The following is a 23,243-nucleotide window of genomic DNA, read 5'->3' on the forward strand; positions in this document are numbered from 1 at the left end:
GCTCATGTTAACGGATTAAAGCGTTCACACTGCACACGGTTGCGGTCCGGCAGTGTGTTCAGGAGTGGTGCGTCTGCAGCAGTGCAGAGATCGTTATTTTTGCTGCGCTGCAAGCACTGAATTAAAGTAGCTGAATTAAAGTAACAGCGCATTGTTTGCAGTAAATATGAACATGGATTGACACGAAAATGTAGTAATTACACCGTAAAAGGCGTAAAAAGCATTGAATGTGTTGCTTATATTTAATGTCTGTGAAAGATTGTATTAATGTACAGTGTAAAAAAAGAATTGCAATGTTGAAAAAGCATTTTCAGTGACAATGTTTGGATTTGAAATCAAAATATTGGATAAATGTTGTGTTTGTGGTAAACAGCCACGGATCAGTAGCGGACTCCTGTGTGAAAGCTGCTTTTCCTCTCACAAGAGTCACCTAAGAGGGGAATTCTCCCTGTTTTAAAAAATGAAATTCAGGCCCTGAATAAATGTCTAAAAATCCTGATTGGTGTATCACTATAAATAGTTATAAATGATAAAAAGAAGGCTTTAAAAAGATCGGTATCGGTGATCGGTATCGGCAGATACTGCTTTCTGTGATCGGCCTCAAAAACCCTGATCGGAGCACCCCTAGTGTTTACTGTTACCAAAGTACAATGAACTTCATCCAGCAGTCAGTTCTGTATAATTCATAACTCTCTGTTTGCTTCACAGGTCTGGGTTTCTGTTTCAGCTTCCAGCCCGCGGTCACTATACTTGGCCACTACTTTGTGCGCCGTCGTCCTTTTGCCAATGCGATGTCCTCCACTGGTACTGCTCTGGGTCTGTCTACATTGCCTTTTTTAGGTGACTATCTGCAGAGTACGCTAGGCTGGAGAGGGAGCTTTCTGGTACTCGGTGCTGTGCTGCTCAACTGCTGTGTTTGCGGAGCCGTTATGAGACCCACCAGGCCTCGCAAGCCCAGAAAGTCAGAGGTGATGAGCAACGGTCCTAGACCCGCAGGCAAAAAGGGATGTGTGCTGGGGATCTTTCAGGGTTTAGCATCGTTCCTCAGAAAACACATGGCCTTTGACCTCTTCTGTAGTAACCCGCGATTTCGGGTGTTTTCACTGGGCATCACTTGGATGATGCTGGGGTTTGTTGTGCCGCTTATATACCTGGTCCCGTATGCAACAGCTCACAAAATGGATCCAAGCAGAGCCGCCCTGCTGCTCTCCATCCTGGGCTTTGTCAACATCTTTGTGCGGCCTCCCGTCGGAGTGCTCTTCAGCCTGCCCTGGTTTAAAGGTCGACACATCTATGTTTTCTCAGCCGCACTCCTCATAAATGGACTCAGTAATAGTATCTGCTGCATTTCTGCCAGTTTCCCAGTGCTGTTAATCTTTGTCCTGACGTATGGACTGTCCATGAGCCTGGTAGGCTCACTGATGTTCACCGTCCTGATGGACACGGTGGAGATGAGTCAATTCCCATCTGCGCTTGGCCTGTTGTCTATCATGGAAAGCGTCACACTGCTAATTGGACCTCCTCTCGCAGGTAACATGAAAACCTTGTGTTTTGAATTATGTGTTATATCACTGCCTGAATGTGTATGACTCACAGAACACAGCCCAGACATGATCTATAGGCATCTAAACTCCAGATAACACCCTTTAAAACAGACAGAGACTGTTGTAAATGTGGTCATGCTGGTATTTCAACATTTGTACCTGCCCTAAACTTGAGACAACAAGTATGGTTTCTATGGACAGCAGAGGCTTTCATCACTACTAGGGCAGATCCCTCCATCAAAAAAGTATACTCATATTTTGATACATTTTTTTGATAGTGTTATGGATATGTAGATGTAAATGGCCATTGCCTGCAGTAGACAGTCATTCAAAACGTGCACAGGCAATAAAGAGCTGCTTCATTGTCGACAAACATTTTCAAACAATGGGTTGTAGGTACTGTAAATATCTGCCTCATCCAGCAGCCCTCATAAACAGTACATTTTGTAATATAAAAGGTGGTTGACGTGAACTTTTAGAAAGTGTGACATGATACTTCATCTAAAACTATTTTAAACAATGTGTAACTATTTTGCATGCAGCTTTATAGCCTAATATTTATTGAAAGTCTTTATAGAGCATTTGTACTACAATTGCCACAACACATGACCACTTATATTTGCTGAATATATCTCTTTTTAAATCTTGTTTGCATTTACTAATGTGTAAATGTGTTTCATTACTACACTACTTTGGAATTTATATATATATATATATATATATATATATATATATACTTACCTACATATTACAAATGCATACGTAAAAGAAAATATGTTGGTAAATATTGCTGTTTATTATTATGTATTATATAAAAGGTATTATATATAAGCCTTTTATGCTCACGAAAGCTTCATTAACTTTAAAAAATACAGTAAAAACAGTAATGTTGTAAAATATTATTACAATCTAAAATAAAAGAAATTGTTCAAAAAAAAATAATCAATATATTTTATTAATTTGGATTTTTTTAACCCTCATCTACAGTAGGTTGAGCATCTGCCTTTTATTTTCATTTATTTTTTATTATTTAAAATAAACTAGAGCAAGCAAACATGTCATTAAAATGACTAGTTACGGTACCTACAAAATTCAATTTCCATTATAAATTCATATGAATTTTACCCTACAATCTTGTTGTTAATAAAAAGTCAGTGCACAATGCATTACCTAAAAAGTCAACTGCTCTTATCCCTGGTTTAAATCTGACTCAGATCAGGAAATGAACGTTCTTTCCTGTCACGTCTCAACTGTCCTGTCAAAGTAAAGTCCCGAAAAATCATTTTACAAGTTAATTCACAGACATTCCCAAACATTCTTGTCACATAAAGAAGAAATCACTATGATCCAGAATTAAAATAAATGTGCGATTGTGTAGCTAGCTATCAGTGAGGAGGTCCGTGCCTGTGTCTGAGTAAAAAGAATGGAATGTGTGCTCCATTTTAACAGCACTAATCTGGATTTACATGTTGGTGGGAGCGAAGGCTGTGATCTCAATCTGGTCAAACTGACCGTTCTTTCTCACACACAAATGTCCTTAGTTGGGTCAAGCACTGCCTAGCACCTTGGAGTGCTACTAAGTACACGTTTTTGGCTTAAGGCTCACCCGTATCCTACCCCACTCATGCATGACTCATGTTTTGGTGGTTATTTTCAAAATAATGATGATAGAGCAGATTTTTATTGTATTTGAACATATGTAGATCTTGTAATATCTCTGCACCTGTGTTCCAGGAATCCTTGTGGACCGTACTGACCAGTACACGTATGTGTTCGTGGCCTGCAGCATCTCGGTGGCCTTATCAGCTCTGTTCCTTATGGTTTCCTTTTACTGGCTGGACTCCCGTGATGCAGCCCAGAAGAACAGTTCACCAGCGTCTGGGTCTCCAGCTAAGCCTGCATTCAATTTGGCCATGGACTGCCAGTTCAGCAGTGTGCCTACAGATGGGGACAAGACAAATAACCCATCATCAGAGGCAGAAAAAATCACAAATGTATGACTATCAGGTATGACTATCGTGATCCTATCAGGTACACAAATGTTTCTTTGCCATTTATTAGTATCATAAAATGTGCTGTTTATAACTGTTTTATTTCAGCATCAAACCCTGGTTGTTTTGTACATTGTTATATGACACTGGTTTTGTAAACATCCTGTCTCACATCACTGGTTTGCCTTATACAGTATATTAGTGCCATGGCACTACAATTACATCCGTTAATGCAGTCCTCTGAATTCAAGTACATATTATAAACGCTTCTTCATTCCCGATCTAAATGACAGAATGCTGAAGTTGTTTGCCCAGGAAATTAAGCTATTTCAAGTCAGGAAATGTTGAGCATTTTGACTGATTTGGTTCATCTCATGCTTATAATATTCAATTTGCCCATTTTTGCCAGTTACACTACTCTTCAACAGTTTGAGGTTGATAAGATTTTTGAAAGAATTCTCTTATGCTCACCAAGTCTGCTTTTATATGTTTAAAATACAGTAAAATCAGTAATATTGTGAAATCTTATTACAATTTTAAAGGGGTCATATGATGCGATTTCAAGTTTTCCTTTCTCTTTGGAGTGTTACAAGCTGATTGTGCATAGATAAGATCCCTGAAGTTGCAAAGACTAAAGTCTCAAAACCAAAGAGATATTCTTTATCAAAGTTAAGACTCTGCCACGGCCCCCTAAAACGGCTCGTTCTAACACGCCCCCACATATCTACCTCACTATGTGGAAATATTTGCATAATGCTGCCCAAATGTGCACGCAAAGAAAGAAGGCGTGGTTTCAGTAACCGCAGTTAGTGTTGATGCAGCCATGTCAGGGAGAAGCTGTGTGTTTCTAGGCGAAAGCAAAAGCACTTTATTTGGCCTTCCGAAAGTAGATGCATTTAGGAATCTTTAAGATTACTTACAACAGAACAGCAATGCATTTTATGGACGACCGTTTCGTGAACCTAGGAGAGGAGGTAATTCTGACTTTGCTATGACAATCTGGCGCTTCTGAATCAGCTACTGTTTTGTTACTAGTTTAAGTATTTGCTATTGACTGTTCAAATGTGGAGTTTTGCGCATCGTGTGTGTGTGTGCGCGCGCGCGCGCGTGTGAGCGAGAGAGAGAGAGAGAGAGAGACAGGGAGACACAGGGAGACAGGGTCACATCACAGTGGAGTCAGCTGTCTTAACCGTGGCTTGTGTACTGCAAACACATACCAGCTTCATCACTGTCTGTCACGCGACTCTGTTCCCCTTTCTGGCTGCCTTTATATTTATTTTGAAAGCTGACGCTCGCGATTATGGTAAGGGGCGTTACATTTCCGACGAGTGCTTGCGGTGTTCGGCCAATCACAATGCACTAGGTCAGCTGGCCAATCAGAGCAGACTGCACTTGTCGGAAGGAGGGACTTTGTAGAAAACGAAGCGTTTGAGAGAGGCGGGGCATAGAGGACCTACAATAATGTACAGTATTTGAAAAATAATGTGTTTTTTGAACATTAAAGCATGTCAACATATTCTGTTACACCAAATACACAAAATAATGATCTTTAAAAAAGCATCATATGATCCCTTTAAATAACACTTTTCTATTTTCATATATTTTAAAACGTAAATTATTCTTTTTTATTATAAGCTGAATTTTTAACAGCCATTACTCTGGTCTTCAGTGTCATATGATCCTTCAGAAACTATCTGGTGCTCAAGAAAAATGTTTTCTTATTATAAATGTTAAAAACAGTCATGCTGCTTACTTCTTTTGATTTTATTTTTGTAAATAGAAAGTTCAAAAGTCAAGTCAAGTCAAGTCACCTTTATTTATATAGCGCTTTTAACAATACAGATTGTGTCAAAGCAACTGAACAGCATTAATTAGGAAAATAGTGTCAATAATGCAAAATGACAATAGTAAACACAAATTTTTCAGTTAAAGACAGTTCATCATTGAATTCAGTGATGTCAACATCCAGCTCAGTGACGGAGTTCAAACTCAAAACACACGGCAGACAGCACTAATAAACATATAAACCAAAAGAACAGCATTTATTTGAAATAGACATTTTCAGACTTTTAATTTAATGCATCCTTGCTGAATAAAAGTATTAATTTCTTTTAAAAAAATGTTACTGACCTCAAATGTTTGAACAGTACTATATATCACACTGTGTTGTTTTATACACTTTTTGTGTCACAAGACCATGCACTGAAAGGCCTGACCCTTAATGAAGATTGTTGGTCTGTTGCATTTACACATCCAGTTCCCAAAGGGTAGGAAATGTACTGTATAATAAATCATTAGAAATTATTTTGCTATTATTGCACATAGGCTCATAAGGTTTTCTCAGTTAATTTAAAACTCAGACTTCATGTTTTCTGGTTCTCAGCGAGTGCTTGAGTATGACAATACTTAAATATGTGCCCTTGGGTTTGTTTGTTAGTTTCATGGGTTAGTACTGAATAAGATTGTGTTTGAACTAAGGGTGCAAAGGGCCTATTTTTTTTGAGTGTCATGAATTACATGTCACATTTCACTTCATGCTGATTTATATGTAAACTCCTCATGTAAACTGTTGTTGGTCGTCGTAGTTGCTCTGTTGTTTTGTTACTTTGCCAAAGCAAATGACCAGCTTATATAAGCAGAAAGGGCTACGAGCCCCCTGAGAGAGAATCATTTATATCACAATGTATAATACAAAGTATTTACTACAATAAAAAAGTTTTGTACTCAATTTAAATTTAATAATAAAGATGTAAGCAGATAAATGCTCAGTTTTTTTTTCTTTTTCTATCAGTAAACAAGTGTAATTAGGTTTGGTTTTTTATTTTTTTTATTTTACCTAGGTAACCCGTCTTAACTTTCTGGTTAATGTTTGCAGAAAAGTCCAACATTTGTGTGAGCATTCCATAGATTAGTTTGAAGAAACATTCTATCAGACAAACGATGTGTCAGACAAATTGTTAATAAATTGAATTATGTTATCGCAAGCAAATTATAACTATGCCTTGAAACGTTTCCTCAAACGAATGCCTATAATGATATTAAATGTTAGTGTCAGCTTCATTGTTAAAATCCTTGTTTACACACTTGCTCACGAGAGAAACGAAGGGCTGCTCATTCATGAAATCGCCCATATAATTCATGATATTTGCTAAACAGCGCTCTCTGCTGGACACTTGGAGAACAAACATGCGCCAAACAGCGTCCACTGCTGGTGAGTCCACAACCGACGGAGCGTACAACGTCATGATAAGCACTACATACAGTAGCAATATGAGATAAAAACGTGTTTAGTGCACACTACCTCGTTTTAAGGAAACGATGCGGTCATTAAATGCATTTTCTAAATCGAGTCTTATTAATGCGTAATGAAACTGAAAAACAGTTTTGACACCGCCCACAAGTGAAAGTGAAACCAACAGTGATCTTGCGACAAAATGCATCGAGAGCAACTAACCTAATGGTAAGAAGACATATTGTTTATCTGTTTATGTTATAGCGCTTATTTCCTGTATTTAGATGCACTAGAGAAGACTGATGCTGCTGAAAACATTGTAAACCAGCCTAAGCTGGTTTGCTAGTCTTAGCAATGGGTTTTCAGTTGGTCACACTAAGAGACCAGCTTGCCCATCTGCTAAAACCCCTCAAAAACCAGCCATCAGACAGTGTTGGGAAGTAACTAGTTACATGTAACGGAATTACGTAATTTAATTACAAAATAAAAGTAACTGTAATTAGTTACAATTACTGAGAAAAAAATGTGTAATTCAATTACAGTTACTTATGAAAATTTTAAGGATTACAAAGGGGGGGTTACATCTGATTTTTTTTCAGACACACCCCCACTTACAGATTTAATTGATTTCTTGGTAACACTTTACTTGAAGGGGTGTGCATAAGACTGACATGACACCTTCATAATCATGACATGACACATGTCATGAATATGGGGTTTATGTAAATGCTTTATTTTTTAAGATTAACTTTTTTTTTTTCAAAGGCATTGTTAGATTCCAGTGTTTCCTGTCATAGCTATGCAGAGATTTGATTTCAAAAACAGTATCATAGCTATTCAAACTATTTCTTGTTATGATTTTAAATCTGTATTTAACCTCAGAATGATCTTAAAGTAAGTCTGATTTTGTGGTGACTGTGCTTCAAAGGGGACATCGGATGCCCCTTTTCCATAAGTAGGTATCCTCCTGACTACCAGCTATGGAGTTTTGTCCACTGTAGAGAACATTATGTTTTAGCGATTTCTCTGAGACGTTACATGTCACAGTTTTAAATCTGGATGTCCTGTACAGAGCACATTCAGGGCTTTTCAGCGATACCAAATGATTGGATGTTTCACCATGACCACTCCCTCAATTTGGTCTTTAAAAATGGCTGACATTCATTTAGTGATAAAATGTAACACCCTAATGGAAATATATTTTGTAATTATTTAAATCGGACTAATTGACAAATTGTTTCAAATCAAAATATGACCTTCTGTTATGAAACAGGACATCAATTTCATACATGTCCACTGTAGAGGACACCAGGACTTAAAGCATGTTTATTACACATTTTGGGAGAAAAAATTATATCAATATTCCTATTAAATATTAGATATTATTATGAAAATCTTATATAATTATTACTCTCATTACTAAACTTATTTGTTCATTCTATGTTGCCCCAAAAAAACATTAATATGCAAATTAGATACAGTTTATAGAATTTTTTTATAATGGAAAAACTCGTTTATGGCCATTTTACACACATTTTGCAGAAAGAAAAAATGGTTTTTAAAAATATCTTTCATAACATAGTTGAGAATCATCTTTATATAAAGTTTGGTATAAAAAAAATTGATTTCTGATTAAAACAAAAATCCCACTCTTTTTGCCTTTTCATATCTATTCATGTCTTTTTATTTTTTTAAAAAGAGGACTTTTTAAAGTCCCGATGTCCTCTACAGAGGACATGGCATAACATATGAATAAAATATCATTTTTCAAAATTTTATTTTTCAAAAATGTTCTTATGCTCTAAACAATGTAATATGACAAAATACTAAATTCACAAAACTGTTTTTTCCTGGTAGTCAGGAGGGTATGATTCTTTAGGGTCTTCTTGAAATGGTCTCAATGGCCGTGTTAAACAACACCCTTTTTACCTTGTCAAAAACAGCTCTGTTCACAGCGACTCGTTTCGGTGCATATCTCTTTACATGATAATGAGCTCTGCTCACCCCCTCTCTTCCGTGGAAGAGCAAATAATCATTAAAAAAAATAAAGTGTGAGATTTACTACTTCTGGAGGTGCAGCTGGATCACGAACAGTGGGTAGTGATCCATCCTTGAGTTTGAACTTTTTAACAAAATTTGCATTGAATTGTCCCTCATTCAGAAAGCAGACTAGAGTAAAATGATTTGCGCAGACATAAACAAATTTAGGTGTATTCGTTAGCACATTTCCATCAAAATCAAAAGCTAATCCACTGCGTCCTCAGTGGCTTTGATGTCTGGAGAAAATTAGGACTCTTATATTCCTCTACATCTAACAATAAAACACCTGCATTGCTTACAAGACATTGTTGTTGCTACAGCTGCTCGAGCGCGGAGAAAATGAAGGACTTCGTACAACTGGCTGAGGGTGGAAATATGCTAATATGGGACAGTACGTAAGCGGTCGTGGGAGGGGCCTGAGCAATATGACATCATATTGGCTTGATAACTGTTTAGGTTTTTGGGGGATTAAAAAAAGAAGTGAATGGATTTTTATCATTGTAGAGTGGTTGTGTCTACGCACTACCAAGACACATTTATATGCAAATGAAGATATTTTGCATGCAATGTCTCCTTTAAAATTTAAATATTATAATCTTAATAGGATTTTGAAAGTCTGACAGTAATCAGTGTTCAGTACTACTGTAAGGTTAACCCTGCCTGGTTTACATGCTTGAAAATGATTAACAATTGAAAACATTAGAAATTTAGAAAAGTAATCAAAAAGTAATCAAATAAAATCAGCTACATTATACTTTAATAAAGTAATTGAAAAGTTACACTACCTATTACATTTTAAGTAGGGTAACTTGTAATCTGTAACCTATTACATTTTCAAAGTAACCTTCCCAACACTGCCAACAGACTAGTGTGACCAGGCTTTGAAACCATTCCAGACTGGTTTATCTGATTCATCTTTTTCAGTTTTAAGATGTCCTCAAAGGCTCACCCCATCTATAGAACTGCAGCAGTGCATTTTTGCCTGTTGTGCTGTGATCTTTTCATCTGGGCTTGTGTGTGGGCTACACTGCTGTGGTTGGATGGAGAGGGCAGTCTGGATCTATGGTGCCTGTGGGCTCTCAGGACCATCAGCTGCGTTGTGCTTTATTCATTGAGCACAATTTTTACGGACACCAGCATTCAGCCTCTCCTGAAGCGATGGATAGCCCTACTGAGCTTTCTACCTCCAGTGTTTGACAGTATGCAGACAATGAGGCACGGGACCGTGAGAGGCTTCAGTCCTGTTCCTGATCCTGGCATGGTGATCCTGAGCTCTGCTACATCTACTCTCATATATATTGTGTGGGAGATGGCCTTCCCACATGGTGCATCATCTAAGGGCGCCAGAAACCAGAAGAAAGATGAAGAGGCCAAAGCGCTCCTAATGAGGGTCATTCGCTACTCCAGGCCTGACTATCTTCATCTAGGGGCAGCCTTCCTTTTCCTCAGCCTGGCAGCACTGTGTGAGTGTTTCTCCTGGAAACTATATTATCTGAATTGCTTCTTGATTTTAAATCCAAATAAAGTTTCATGATGCAATGTGAACCTGTTTATTTTATTTTTTTTATAGTTGAGACATTCATCCCATACTGCATTGGCAGTTATTGACATATTGAGTGGAAAGTACCAGCACACCAATTTCTCATGGGCTATTGAACACATGGCACTGTGCTCACTTGAAAGGTCAGTGTAACATCACTGCCATGCAAATATCTTAAAAACGAATCTCTTCTTGTACGAAGTGGTTTTGTTTTTGGAATTAATTGTTCATTTGTTGTGTCTTTAAGTTCTATGTTCAGTGGTATGCGCAGCGGGATGTTCATGTGTAGTCTCAGCAGACTCAACAAAAGAATACGGCACATGCTGTTCCAGAACCTCATGAAGCAGGAGATAAGCTTCTTTTTGACGAAAACAAACCAGGTACCTGTCATTCATGTTTAATTTTTTTTATGTCAAAACTGTGGATCTTCTGGAGAAAACGACTGACTTCTCTGTGGTGATGTATGCTGGACTTTTCAGTTCATTTTTTCAGCTGAAACCCCACCCCTGCAAGCTTGCATTCATCTGCCCCCCACTTTTGAGTGCAATGCTCAAAACTCAGTCAACAGTTTAAAAAAATGCAGTGTCAAGTAAAGCCCAGAGGCATTCAACTTAAAAAAAAATTTAAAAAAAAAAACAAAAACAAAAAAAAAAGGCTTACCTCAGTATAATTGAATAGGCTCTTCTGAGGACTTGATTCATCGAGTAGAATCGACTCCAACCTTTGGAATGGTCTCTTTAGCCCCATCTGCCTCAGAATTCAATCCATTTTTTGTGTTTTCAAATAGCAAGTGCCACAAGAGTCACTAAGTTTTGTACCATTCCAAAAAAGTAAAACATTAAAAAAATTCAAAGCATAAAATGACTGAAGATCCCCAGAAGGTTAAAAACACGTCTTGTGAGACTGCATATTTGGGTGTGATTTTGGAAGTAGACAAAGCTACCAAATAGTGCATATGTGATATTATTTAAAATCATTGTCTCTTACAGGGTGACTACTTTACGTCACGTTTGATCTCTGACACTGATAAAATGGGACGTTCTGTGGCCATGAATGTGAATGTGTTACTGCGGAGTTTGGTGAAGACATGTGGCATGCTGTTCTTTATGCTAAACCTATCCTGGCAGTTAACCTTCTCACCTGCGTCGAAATGCCACTTCTTGCTTTCATTCAGAATTCATACATCTCCCAGGTTAGTAAACCTTCTCATGTTGATTTGGCCACTCCTGAATTTTTGTTTTCAACTAACCAAAAAAACAGTTAGGGGTACACCCTAATGAATTCAAAATGCCTCACCTTTCTGATCAGAAAACAGCCAAAGAGCTGGCAGAGTTGGCATCTTCTGTCATTGCGTCGATGAAGACTGTGCAGTTTTAAGGCAGAGCGTCAGGAGCAACAGCGATATGAACAGACTCTCAACAGAAAGCTCCAGGTTCTGAGGCGTAAAGGCATCTACAGTGCCATCCATCTCTTAATACGCAGGGTAAATCATATACAGTCCTGAGTTGCATGCACCGGTCTCCAAAATATTGTTTCATTGATTCTACTTTCACTGCATTTTAGTTCATTACAGTAGGCTTGACGGTAGCAATGCTGTTCCGAGGCCGAAATCTCATCTCCTCTGGACAGCTTAGCAGCGGCAGCCTCCTTGCATTTGTGTTCTATCAGAAGGACATGGTGACCAACATGAAAGTATGCCTGGCAGGTAGAATTTTACAGTAATATGAATCTTCATTTAGAGCAGGGGTGCCCAACCCTGCTCCTGGCGATCGACTGTCCTGCAAAGTTCAGCTCCAACCCTAATCAAACACACCTGAAGCAACTAATTAGGGTCTTCAGGATCACTTAAACATTAAAGGCAGGTGTCTTTGATTAGAGTTGGAGCTAAACTTTGCAGGACAGTCGATCGCCAGGAGCAGGGTTGGGCACCCCTGATTTAGAGAGACTAAATTCTGTCCATCACTATATTCTCAGCATCTTGTATACATCTATGGAGACATGCTGAATACCGTGGGATCTGCAGTCAAGGTGCTCCAGCTGCTTGACAGGAAGCCGCAGGTGATTTGGCCCCAGAGAAGCTTGAGGGAAGACTAACCTTTGAAAAGGTCACCTTTTCCTACCACTCCCGCCCTAACGAAAAAGCACTTAAAGTACGTTTTTGTTTATACTGCAAAAGCTGATCAGAGAACTCGTGGGATTTGCATGTACTCGTTGAATTGTTGCAGTCTGTTACACTGGAATTGAGTCCAGGGAAGCTGACAGCATTGGTAGGACCTTCTGGTGGTGGGAAGACCTCTTGCGTCTGCTTGCTGCAGAGGTTCTATGAACCAAAGGAGGATGAGGTGTTACTGGATGGAAAACCTCTGTACCACTACCAACACCAATACTTGCATGAAAAGGCAAGGAATGATACACCAGCATTTATAACCATGTAACTTGAAGAGAGATCTGCAAACAATCAATTCTGTTGGATGGTTTGGTGAAATTAGTAGTAGTTGTAAATTAATACATCACTCTCTTTCATTTGGCTTAGGTGGCAATGGTATCCCAGGATCCTGTGCTTTTCTCTGGCTCTGTGAGATATAATATTGAATACGGTTTGAAAGACTGCACACTTGAAAGAGTCAAAGAAGCTGCTCGGAAAGCCAACGCTCATAACTTCATATGCAAATTGGAACAAGGAGATGACACGGGTAGATAAAACTAGACAGATTGTCTAATAACCGATATGGATGTATTGTGCTATTCCATAAATAATATAAAAACTCTTTAAAACGAGTAGGTTAATTCTGGATGCTTTCTCTATAGATGTTGGCGAGTGTGGTGGCCAGCTGTCCGCAGGGCAGAAGCAGTGCATTGCCATAGCCAGAGCTCTGATAAGGAACCCACAGATTCTCATCTTGGATGAGGCCACCAGCCACATGGACTGCAGCACCCAACAAGCTGTACGGACTCCTCTGGAATTAATACTAAAATCCTAATATCCTAATAAGCAGCTGTACATTATTTTTAATCTGCTGTAACACAATAAATTCCAAGGTTCTCTCATTAACGGTATCTATCCATGATCTTATTTTCCAGGTTCAAGATATGCTCAATAACATAATGGATCAGACAGTACTGGTGATAGCTCATCGTTTGGAGACTGTAGAGAAAGCAGACCACATTATCTTCATGGAGGGAGGTGATGTCGTTGAGCAAGGAACACACCAGCAGCTCATGGTTATAGAAGGAAGATACTATCGGCTCAGAGAAAAGCTTTTCAATCTGGAGACTCAACCAGCGGACTAAAGTATCAGATATTTTGATGTATTTCACATTTTACAGAGACTTTAGTACACACTTACAGACTGCCTTTCATGTAGATTTAACAACACAATCTAGAAATGCAGGTTTGTGCTGTACTTTTCTGTACTCTGTACTTTTCTCCATACCTCTGTATGTGGTCACTGTGATTTTACCAAGTGCAACATGTTCCTGGATCAACATCTTTTGTTGATCCTGGATCAACATTATTGTCCAAAAATATAGACCTAACCCTACCCATAATTTATCCCTAAAATCAGAGGGAAATGATAGTTGAATAACAAGGATGTAGAAGCTCCTAACTCTGGTTGTAAAGGTAAAATTGACATTTCCTGTAAACTTATCCCTGACTTCTGATTGGTTGATTGGAATGTTGTTCCAGGATCAACATGGATGTTGATCCAGGAACATGTTGCACTTGGTGAAATCACGTTCACCCTCTGTATGTATAGACAGTGTTTTATTGAATCTGGAACAAGTGATGATGAATGGGACACACAAAAAGGAAAGCATGGGATTTGTATCCTAAAAGTAAAACAAGTATGGAATAACAACCTCTAGTGTATTAAGAAATATATGTAATAAAGGCTTTTGATGGTGTACTTCAATCAGAGAATGACCAACGGATTTGCCCTCAGCTGCAGAAAAATGCGGAACAGGATCTCAGAGTTCTTTTTCATCTTCATTGTGCCACCAAGAGCTGCTTGATTCTGAGCATCCTGAAGGTCTTTAAAAAGAGACTGACAATAGAAAAAAATATTGTTTCATGTGATTTAAGCAAAACTGTGATACATGTGAATTAATACTAATCACAGTGTAAAAGTGTAATAAAGAAATAAATGGAAGGGAATCAGATCTACCTCAACATGCCGTACGGCTTCAAACAAGCTCTGTGCCTTTAGCTGTTTTATATGACCACATTTCAAAGCCGAGTCTCTGAGCAAGACCTGTTGAAAATGCCATGATCTGTAAGTTAGATTCAATTGTAAGTCCATGTTCAAAAAATGGAAATACTTTATTATAAAAGTACCTGAAGGTGCCTTAGAATGGCATGATGCAGTCCACACACCGCTGCCACAGATGAACTTTCCACCCGAATCTCCAAGACTTCGAGAGGTCCATCAGAACAGAAATCTCCCAGTGTTACCTTGAGGAAAGACATGGGTAACTCATTCCAAATTACAGACTTTATGATCATAAATAAATAATCGGTAGTATAAAGTCAGCACCTCTTTGACCAGAAGCTTGACAGAGCATCCATCCAGGCTGTAGGCAGACCACATTATCTTCATGGAGGGAGGTGAAGTCGTTGAGCAAGGAACACACCAGCGGCTCATGGTTATAGAAGGAAGATACTATCGGCTCAGAGAAAAGCTTTTCAATCTGGAGACTCAACCAGCGGACTAAAGTATCAGATATTTTGATGTATTTCACATTTTACAGAGACTTTAGTACACACTTACAGACTGCCTTTCATGTAGATTTAACAACACAATCTAGAAATGCAGGTTTGTGCTGTACTTTTCTGTACTCTGTACTTTTCTCCATACCTCTGTATGTGGTCACTGTGATTTTACCAAGTGCAACATGTTCCTGGATCAACATCTTTTGTTGATCCTGGATCAACATTATTGTCCAAAAATATAGACCTAACCCTACCCATAATTTATCCCTAAAATCAGAGGGAAATGATAGTTGAATAACAAGGATGTAGAAGCTCCTAACTCTGGTTGTAAAGGTAAAATTGACATTTCCTGTAAACTTATCCCTGACTTCTGATTGGTTGATTGGAATGTTGTTCCAGGATCAACATGGATGTTGATCCAGGAACATGTTGCACTTGGTGAAATCACGTTCACCCTCTGTATGTATAGACAGTGTTTTATTGAATCTGGAACAAGTGATGATGAATGGGACACACAAAAAGGAAAGCATGGGATTTGTATCCTAAAAGTAAAACAAGTATGGAATAACAACCTCTAGTGTATTAAGAAATATATGTAATAAAGGCTTTTGATGGTGTACTTCAATCAGAGAATGACCAACGGATTTGCCCTCAGCTGCAGAAAAATGCGGAACAGGATCTCAGAGTTCTTTTTCATCTTCATTGTGCCACCAAGAGCTGCTTGATTCTGAGCATCCTGAAGGTCTTTAAAAAGAGACTGACAATAGAAAAAAATATTGTTTCATGTGATTTAAGCAAAACTGTGATACATGTGAATTAATACTAATCACAGTGTAAAAGTGTAATAAAGAAATAAATGGAAGGGAATCAGATCTACCTCAACATGCCGTACGGCTTCAAACAAGCTCTGTGCCTTTAGCTGTTTTATATGACCACATTTCAAAGCCGAGTCTCTGAGCAAGACCTGTTGAAAATGCCATGATCTGTAAGTTAGATTCAATTGTAAGTCCATGTTCAAAAAATGGAAATACTTTATTATAAAAGTACCTGAAGGTGCCTTAGAATGGCATGATGCAGTCCACACACCGCTGCCACAGATGTACTTTCCACCCGAATCTCCAAGACTTCGAGAGGTCCATCAGAACAGAAATCTCCCAGTGTTACCTTGAGGAAAGACATGGGTAACTCATTCCAAATTACAGACTTTATGATCATAAATAAATAATCGGTAGTATAAAGTCAGCACCTCTTTGACCAGAAGCTTGACAGAGCATCCATCCGGGCTGTAGGCACAAATCACTGGACTTTGTACCGATGGTTGTCCTATGGCCTCAGGTGATACTAGCCAGTTTAGCACAGACACGCATGTTTCTAGACTCCTGGTTGCTGAGAGGTGCAGTTTGGTCTTTAGAAGCTCTGATGATACCCTGACCATCACTGTGATGGGTCCTGACTTGGTAGTAGTATCAGAATCCTTGGTTAACACTCCTCTGGAATGCAGGAAGGCTTGGATGCCATTCGTGACAGTATTGTGTCTGATGTTACCATGAGAAAATGATCCCTCTAGCCTTAAAGCATCAAGCCAGTCCACTGTTAAAGTACTCAAAGGTGCACTGATGGAGCCCATCTCTGTCAGGAGCTGAGAAACACCAGGAGAAGATGCTTCAGGACTAAACAGAGCAGATAGGGAGAAGGCGAGAGAACAGTAGACTTTCACTGGCAGAGACAGTCCACCAGTGCTTTCAAGAGGAATGGTTACATCCAGTTTCTGACCAGAATCCAGTTTCTTGAATGGGAATGAGTATGTCCTAGATGAGCCCTCCATATTTGGACCCTTGGATAATGGGTGGACCTGAATGCACAAAGTCCAGCCATGTTCCAATGTACATCCACTTGAATTTTCAAGCACACATGTTAGAGTCAACGAGTCTCTTCGGAGCAATGAGCTCCATCTAGCTACACCACGACAGCTGATTGGAAGTTTGGTGCCCACATCACATGCTTTTTCATTCCCGTGGTTGTCCAACAGTAGGCTGCAAACATTTATGACTTGATTAAGACGTTTGAGAGAACAATTTTTCTCCTGAAGTTTGTGTTTCAAGGATTCTGCCCTGCACAAGATAGTAAAAAAAAAAAAAAGTCAATGATGTGACAATATTTGTTGAGTTTTAAATAAAAAAATAACTCCTTTTATGATGAACATGTTTTTTTATTTCTGTGAAAAAAAATCATTTTGATTTCTGTTCAAAAGCATCTATGATTATAATTATCATATTATAAAGTTTAAATAAATAAAAAAACTCAAAAACTGACATTTAGTAATTGCCGCTGGAAAACTAGTAGTCTTTTCAATGATGAAGCATGAAACAGACCTCTCCCAGATGTTTGCGATGGAAGCCAGGAGGTCCTTCACTCTCTGGCCTGCCAGAGATGAGGGCAACCTGGGAACATTTCTGTTTTCAGATCCTTGAGGAAGGTTCACACAAAGCAGTCTTCCACTCAAAGATACTGCCAAAAGCTGCACAGATCCTTAAAATTTAAAAACAAACACTTTGCGTTAGTGATTTAAAACGGGAAAATCCTGGTAAACAACAGAGATTTATCAAAATTCATGTACTGTACCTCTGGAGTTAGTATATGGCCCAGCAAGTGCTATAACCCTGCATACACCAAGACTGTCTGAGGTCAGAGCTTGCAGTTGGGACTCAGTTCCTGTTGCTTCTGATGAAGATGATGCTGTGGTGAGCTGAAGAGCATGCAGATCATTGAGAGAGCTGTAGTACAGCCACTTATCATCAACACAAGCACACAGCACTGGTCCTCGTACACTATGTTCATTGAAGCCTGTAAAATGTGAATTTAACATAGATTACCAACACTTATCTACAATTTATTACAAAATATATATTCATAATGCAATTCACAAGTACAGTAATTATATTTTTAGGGGTATACAGTCAAAACCGTCAGGGTGATACAACTGTCCTGATATCAACATGAAGGGGAAAAAATTAATGTAAATCTTGAAAAGAAACCTCAAGTAGTTTGGCATGATGTATTACTATTATTTCTTATAAAGATATTTTAATAAAAACTGCTTCACCAAATCAAGGCAATGTTAGATCAGGTTGTAACATGTCATTTGGTTTAACCCACTCCACAAAACAGTATTTATATTTGTGAAGTCATGATATGGATTAAAAAGTAAATTGAGAAATATATTTTACAAGTTTTTTGAAAATAATTTTTAATATGTACACTCATATGTGTTCAAGGTATAAGGAAATACTTTATTACTTCTTTTTTGGTCACACCACATGACATCTTTTCTGTCATTAAAATTAATCTTTTCCTGAAAATGGTATAAAGGTTTCATAAACCATATGAAACCAGTACAAAAACAAAACGAGTACATTTCTAATAAATTGGCTCATGTTTACTAGATTTTGAAATGATTTTTCCGTATCTTTATTGTGGACACTCTTATATATAATTGACTCTCAAATCAAATAAAGACTAGGGCAATGGCAAATGTATGTGTAATAAAAGCACTTTAATTCAGTCTTACTATAATCTGCCTTTTTTCCTTCCAAGCTTGTTTGTTTGCTTTTGACCATTAGAAGTTTGCCTCTTTGACCAACTGCAACAAGACACTGAGGTCCATGTTCTCCAGAGATGCAGGTTCCAATAAATACGACTGGCTGCTCTAAGCTCTGAAGGACTCTGACTGGAGATCTCTGTTCTCCTCTAGGACCAGCCAGGGTGGGAACGAGCAAAGGAAAGTAGCAAATACGTCCATCAGGTAAACCACACAGAATGACTGGAGAATTGACTAAAGAGGCGTCCACTCCAAATAAGAGCCTGAAAAGATGGGGCTCGAGATAAGGAAGAAGGTCAGACTTGTGAGTGCTGACTGATGTGGAGCCTTCAGGGTAGATGCAAGTCAGTACTGGAGGTGAACTCACACTTTTATCTTTCTCTGTTATGCTTAAACAGCATGTGTTTAGAGTTACAACCTGGAAACATGCAAGTTTATGAAGGGGTCTGGATCCAGGCTCTTCATAGAGATCAAAACTCCAGACAGACTTGTGAATGCTAAGAGTCACAAGGATCTTCTCGACTACGGTGAACGCTTGCATACTGGCATTTTTCAGGACAATGGAATCATCTGGTACAGTATGCAGCACACCTTCACTACTCTTGTTCACCAAGACAGAGGAAGAACTAGGAGGGAAAAGACAAAAAAAAATTGATTGGGCAAAAATCTGTGTAGTGCAGTATAAATTAGCAGTATTTTTGGCCTGTTATCCTGTAAATGTTAAGGACTTGTTAAACTTGTTGGAATGTTAAAACATTCATTTGCTGTAAGTAAATTACACACGCGTACATACATATTTAGCCTAATAGTAACTGATCATATGTTTCGAAAAACATAGTAATCTGTATAACTTAACTACCTGATCTGTGGTGGTATAAGGGTGCAGTAAAGCCCACCGTTCAGGCAAAGTGCATAAAGTCGATGTTTATCGTCACTTAATGCCAAATTTATCACTGAAGCATCAAACTGCATCACGGTCTGAAAAACAACATGTATTAAGAGAGCATGGAGGAAAGTCGTTTAGTTGAGCACAAAAACAAGAACAGATATCCACTTGCCGTGACTCTCCTCTCCTGGACATTGAATATTAGCACATCTCTGTCTCCGCTAGTCAAGAAAAGACTCGTGCCGTCCTGAACGATGCGCACTGAGTGTGACTGACAGTCACCGAACTCAGATAAATACTCCACACTGCACCGCACCGCGTCCATTATCAGACTCCGTCTGTTTTACATTCTCCTCCGAGTGAAATTCGATTCGAACGACGTTTTCGGTTTGGATAACAATAGTTATCCGATTTAACCACATAACAGAAATGTTAGTGACTGTCCCTAACTTGTTTCATGTACCCACCTTCTTCTTCTTCTTCTTCTTTGGATTTTTTTTGGCGTATTCCGCACCATAGGCACATACCGCCACCAACTGTTTCTATTCATACATAGATGATAGTCCCGCCTCTATTCATATTTTATTTATTTATTTATTATTATTACAGTCTGAACAAGGCTTTAGAGCCTTAATCGCCACAGACTTCAAAGCATCTTTGGAAAGTTTGGCAGCCAAACTAGATAGCATTCAATCCACGGTGGCTGATCATGATCTTCGCATCAGTAATCTCGAGTCCAGCACTACAGAGATTAGTCAGGAGCTTGAACAACTCAAAGCTACATGTTCGAGGCTCCAGAAGGACAATGAGTGGCTTAAGGCTAAAGTCTCAGATCTTGAGAACCACAGCCACAGAATTCTGGGCTTACCCGAGTCAATCCAAAGTCCCTTTAAGGCAAGTCATTTCACTCGGCGGCCATCTTTGAAACGCCTCTCTGGCATGCAAGTGCAGCTACTATCTCTTTGAATGGGGAAACATCAAATTCTCCAAAACTGTTCGCTAAGCTTACGATTAAATTTCATATTTGAAATGACCAATGAAATCTGACAACTGTCTCATAAATGTTGTTTCTTTTGCTCAAATAGCGTTAAAAAGAGCTTATTTTTCAGGCTAAACCAGCCAGTGAACATGCGCAGTCTTCAGCCGCGCTCACACTAGACTTTTCATTCCATTGACTTCCATTCATACGCATGCGAATGCATCAGACCGGAAAAGCAAGCCTGTGCAAAAGGTTTTCGCATTTCGCTGCGTTCCAAAGTTCAAGCTTGGTGAACTCTGGCCTGCGAATTCGCATCATGTGACACCGTGTGACCAACAGCAGATCGATACGTCACAGCATGACCTCGCATCTTAATTCAAAGAACATAAATTTAAAACTGCAGCGCTGCAGGAAAGTGGAGTAGATTGTATGTTTTTACATTTTAGGTGTATTATTATTGGTTATGTGTTGAATTTAAGTTTTTAAAAAGACTCTGCAGAGCATGATGTCATATCACGACTGTTGCAGTGTCCCAGGGAATTTCGCATGCTCAAAGTCTAGTGTGACCGCAGCTTATAGCTCACGCCTCCAGAACGCTGACTGTTTCTATAGCAACCGGGACTTCAGTGACGCAATTACCGAATATGACTGATTATCGATTGGTTCTTTTATTCAGAAGGCGGGGCTTCCTTCGATAGAGCGGCCATATTGAGTGTTGCATTTTTCCTCATTCAAAACTGTACGAGTGACACGTCTTGGGTATTCTATAGTCTTTGGTCAATCGAGGGTCCATGTCCGACGACTTTTTTCTCTCAGCTTCTGGTCGATGTCCTTGGTTCCCAGGTGTTAACCTCGCTGCCCGAGCTGGACAGAGCTCATCGTAGCCTTGCACCAAAACCCACGCAGGGCAGAGACCGCGACCCGTCATTCTGCGTTTTCATCACTTTCAAGTCGAGGACTTGGCCATCCGTGAATCTCGCAAAACCTGTATGATGGCCACAACATTTGTACCTTTGAGGATTTCTGCCCTGAGGTTTTAAAACGTCATGCCGAGTATAAGGATGTGATGCCATCACTCTACAAACACGGACTCAAGCCTGCTCTTCTCTACCTTGCTAGACTGCAAATCACACTTCCAAACGGTGAGAAGAAATGGTTGGTTTCTGTTTCGGACAACAACTTCATCAAGAGCTCAGGCTAACAGTAAGTTCGGTGGACTTGATTCTACTATCAGCAGCCTTGAATATTTTTGGCCTTCTTCTTCTCTAGTATTTGAAGGATAATCTGGGCTGTTGGCCTTGCAGATTTAAGACCTGACTGTTCACTGAATTTTGAAGTTTTATGAATTAATTAATTAAATTGAACTTTTTTCCCTAAACTTGCTCACTATAAAGACCCTTTTGTTTGAACTTCAAAGCTTATTTACACTAATTTAGGGCATGTAGTTTTACTGCCCTTTTCTATGTCATGTTATGAGTATTTTTTTCTAGTCTAAGGCAGGGGTAGGCAAGTTCGGTCCTAGAGAGCCGCAGTCCTGCAGAATTCAGCTCCAACCCTGAAAACAAAACTCACTTACCTATTCATAGGTTTCATGTGACGTCACATAGTGGTGCGGCCGCCATTTGTAGGACCGAATTGCAATTCCGTCAATCTGCTGTGCTGTGCTCTGGGCTGTGATTGCTTCCCATCACTAGAAACCCGTAATCCAGAAGACATTAGGCTTGTTTGAGACGAGCAAATTCTGCGCAGAACCGATCACCGCGAGATGCATGCCGGTTAGAAAAGCGGCAATTTTGAACGCGTTTCTTTTGTACGTGTAGACACGCACGTTTTGGCCGTGTTAAGGCGTCAGTTTTTGCCGCGTTTATATGGTTCGTGTAAAGACGCACAGTTTTATGGAAGACGATCGGCGCCAAATGTCTTTAAACGGAACGCGTGAAATGTATGGAAGGCCATTAGCGCCAAAAACACGTGAATTTTAACGCGTCAACAACGCGTTAAACACGTGTATTTCACACGTAAACAACACGTATTTAACGCGTTAAATACGTGTCGTTTACGCGTGAAAAATCAGCGCGTTAAATACGTGTATTCAACGTGTTAAATACACGTGAAATACGTGTTAAATACGCGTGAAGTACACGTTAAAAATCAGTTTGAACGGGTCAGTGTCACTGGCTGCTGAGGACTTGGGTCAAACCACTTCTGTGAGCTTAAGGGGGTGTACCATTCATAGACTAGGCAACCACCATTTAACATGCAATAGATCAGCTTATTCAGCCTAATTATTTTGTCTTTTTTTCTTTTCTTTTTTTTGTATAGCCTAGGGCTGGACAATAATTCAATATCAATATGTATCGCGATATAATTTTTTTCAATAACGGTGATATGATTTTTAAACACATTTCCGATATTTCGATATTTCAAAAAACATTTTCGTAAACTGAAAAAAAAAAATAAATAAAAATAAAAATAAAAATAAATTGATGCGTGTCGGTTTAGGGAAATACCGGGAAATAGCCGTAAATGGCGCATCATGCACGTGAGGTTATCTGACGGAGAGACGCAAAGCAGTTTAAAGCAGAGTCCTGCACGGGTCCTGTTAGGTAAACCTGCATCCGCAGTACACAACAGAACACCCGACCCGTTATCCGACAGCAGCCAGCACCAATTTAATTCTGTACCCGACCCGTTTGACATAAAGACCGCGACCTGAACCGCA

The 23,243-nt window shown here is 39.1% G+C and overlaps 2 protein-coding genes and 1 pseudogene across 3 annotated transcripts in view; 2 read left to right on the plus strand and 1 right to left on the minus strand.

Annotated features, from left to right (window-relative positions):
* LOC107669499 (monocarboxylate transporter 6-like) overlaps positions 1 to 4,002 on the plus strand; it is an 11,245-nt gene extending 7,243 nt beyond the window's left edge. The window contains exons 4-5 of the mRNA XM_016461761.1: positions 709 to 1,530; positions 3,279 to 4,002. Of these exons, the coding sequence (XP_016317247.1) occupies positions 709 to 1,530; positions 3,279 to 3,544 (1,088 nt within the window). The 3' untranslated portion in view covers positions 3,545 to 4,002. The remainder of the gene's footprint in view (positions 1 to 708; positions 1,531 to 3,278) is intronic.
* Positions 4,003 to 6,953: 2,951 nt separating this feature from the next.
* On the plus strand, positions 6,954 to 14,207 carry LOC107669496 (antigen peptide transporter 2-like; annotated as a pseudogene).
* Positions 14,208 to 14,241: 34 nt separating this feature from the next.
* Positions 14,242 to 20,064, minus strand: LOC107669495 (Fanconi anemia core complex-associated protein 100-like). 2 transcript variants are annotated; one of them, XM_016461755.1, is made up of 9 exons: positions 19,715 to 20,064; positions 19,516 to 19,634; positions 18,627 to 19,282; positions 17,681 to 17,902; positions 17,431 to 17,587; positions 16,305 to 17,169; positions 14,684 to 14,800; positions 14,514 to 14,600; positions 14,242 to 14,393 (listed from the first exon to the last, which is right to left on the minus strand). In XM_016461755.1, exons 1-9 carry the CDS (start codon positions 19,865 to 19,867, stop codon positions 14,262 to 14,264), a joined length of 2,508 nt encoding a protein of 835 aa, XP_016317241.1. In that variant the 5' UTR covers positions 19,868 to 20,064; the 3' UTR covers positions 14,242 to 14,261. The 2 variants fall into 2 exon arrangements, with proteins under 2 accessions (XP_016317241.1, XP_016317240.1); XM_016461754.1 differs by lacking the exons at positions 14,242 to 14,393; positions 14,514 to 14,600; positions 14,684 to 14,800 and adding exons at positions 15,070 to 15,815; positions 15,936 to 16,022; positions 16,106 to 16,222.
* Between the last annotated feature and the right edge of the window lie 3,179 nt (positions 20,065 to 23,243).

Source organism: Sinocyclocheilus anshuiensis, unplaced genomic scaffold (genome assembly GCF_001515605.1).
Source record: "Sinocyclocheilus anshuiensis isolate Anshui unplaced genomic scaffold, SAMN03320099.WGS_v1.1 scaffold252, whole genome shotgun sequence".
Lineage (NCBI taxonomy): Eukaryota > Metazoa > Chordata > Actinopteri > Cypriniformes > Cyprinidae > Sinocyclocheilus > Sinocyclocheilus anshuiensis.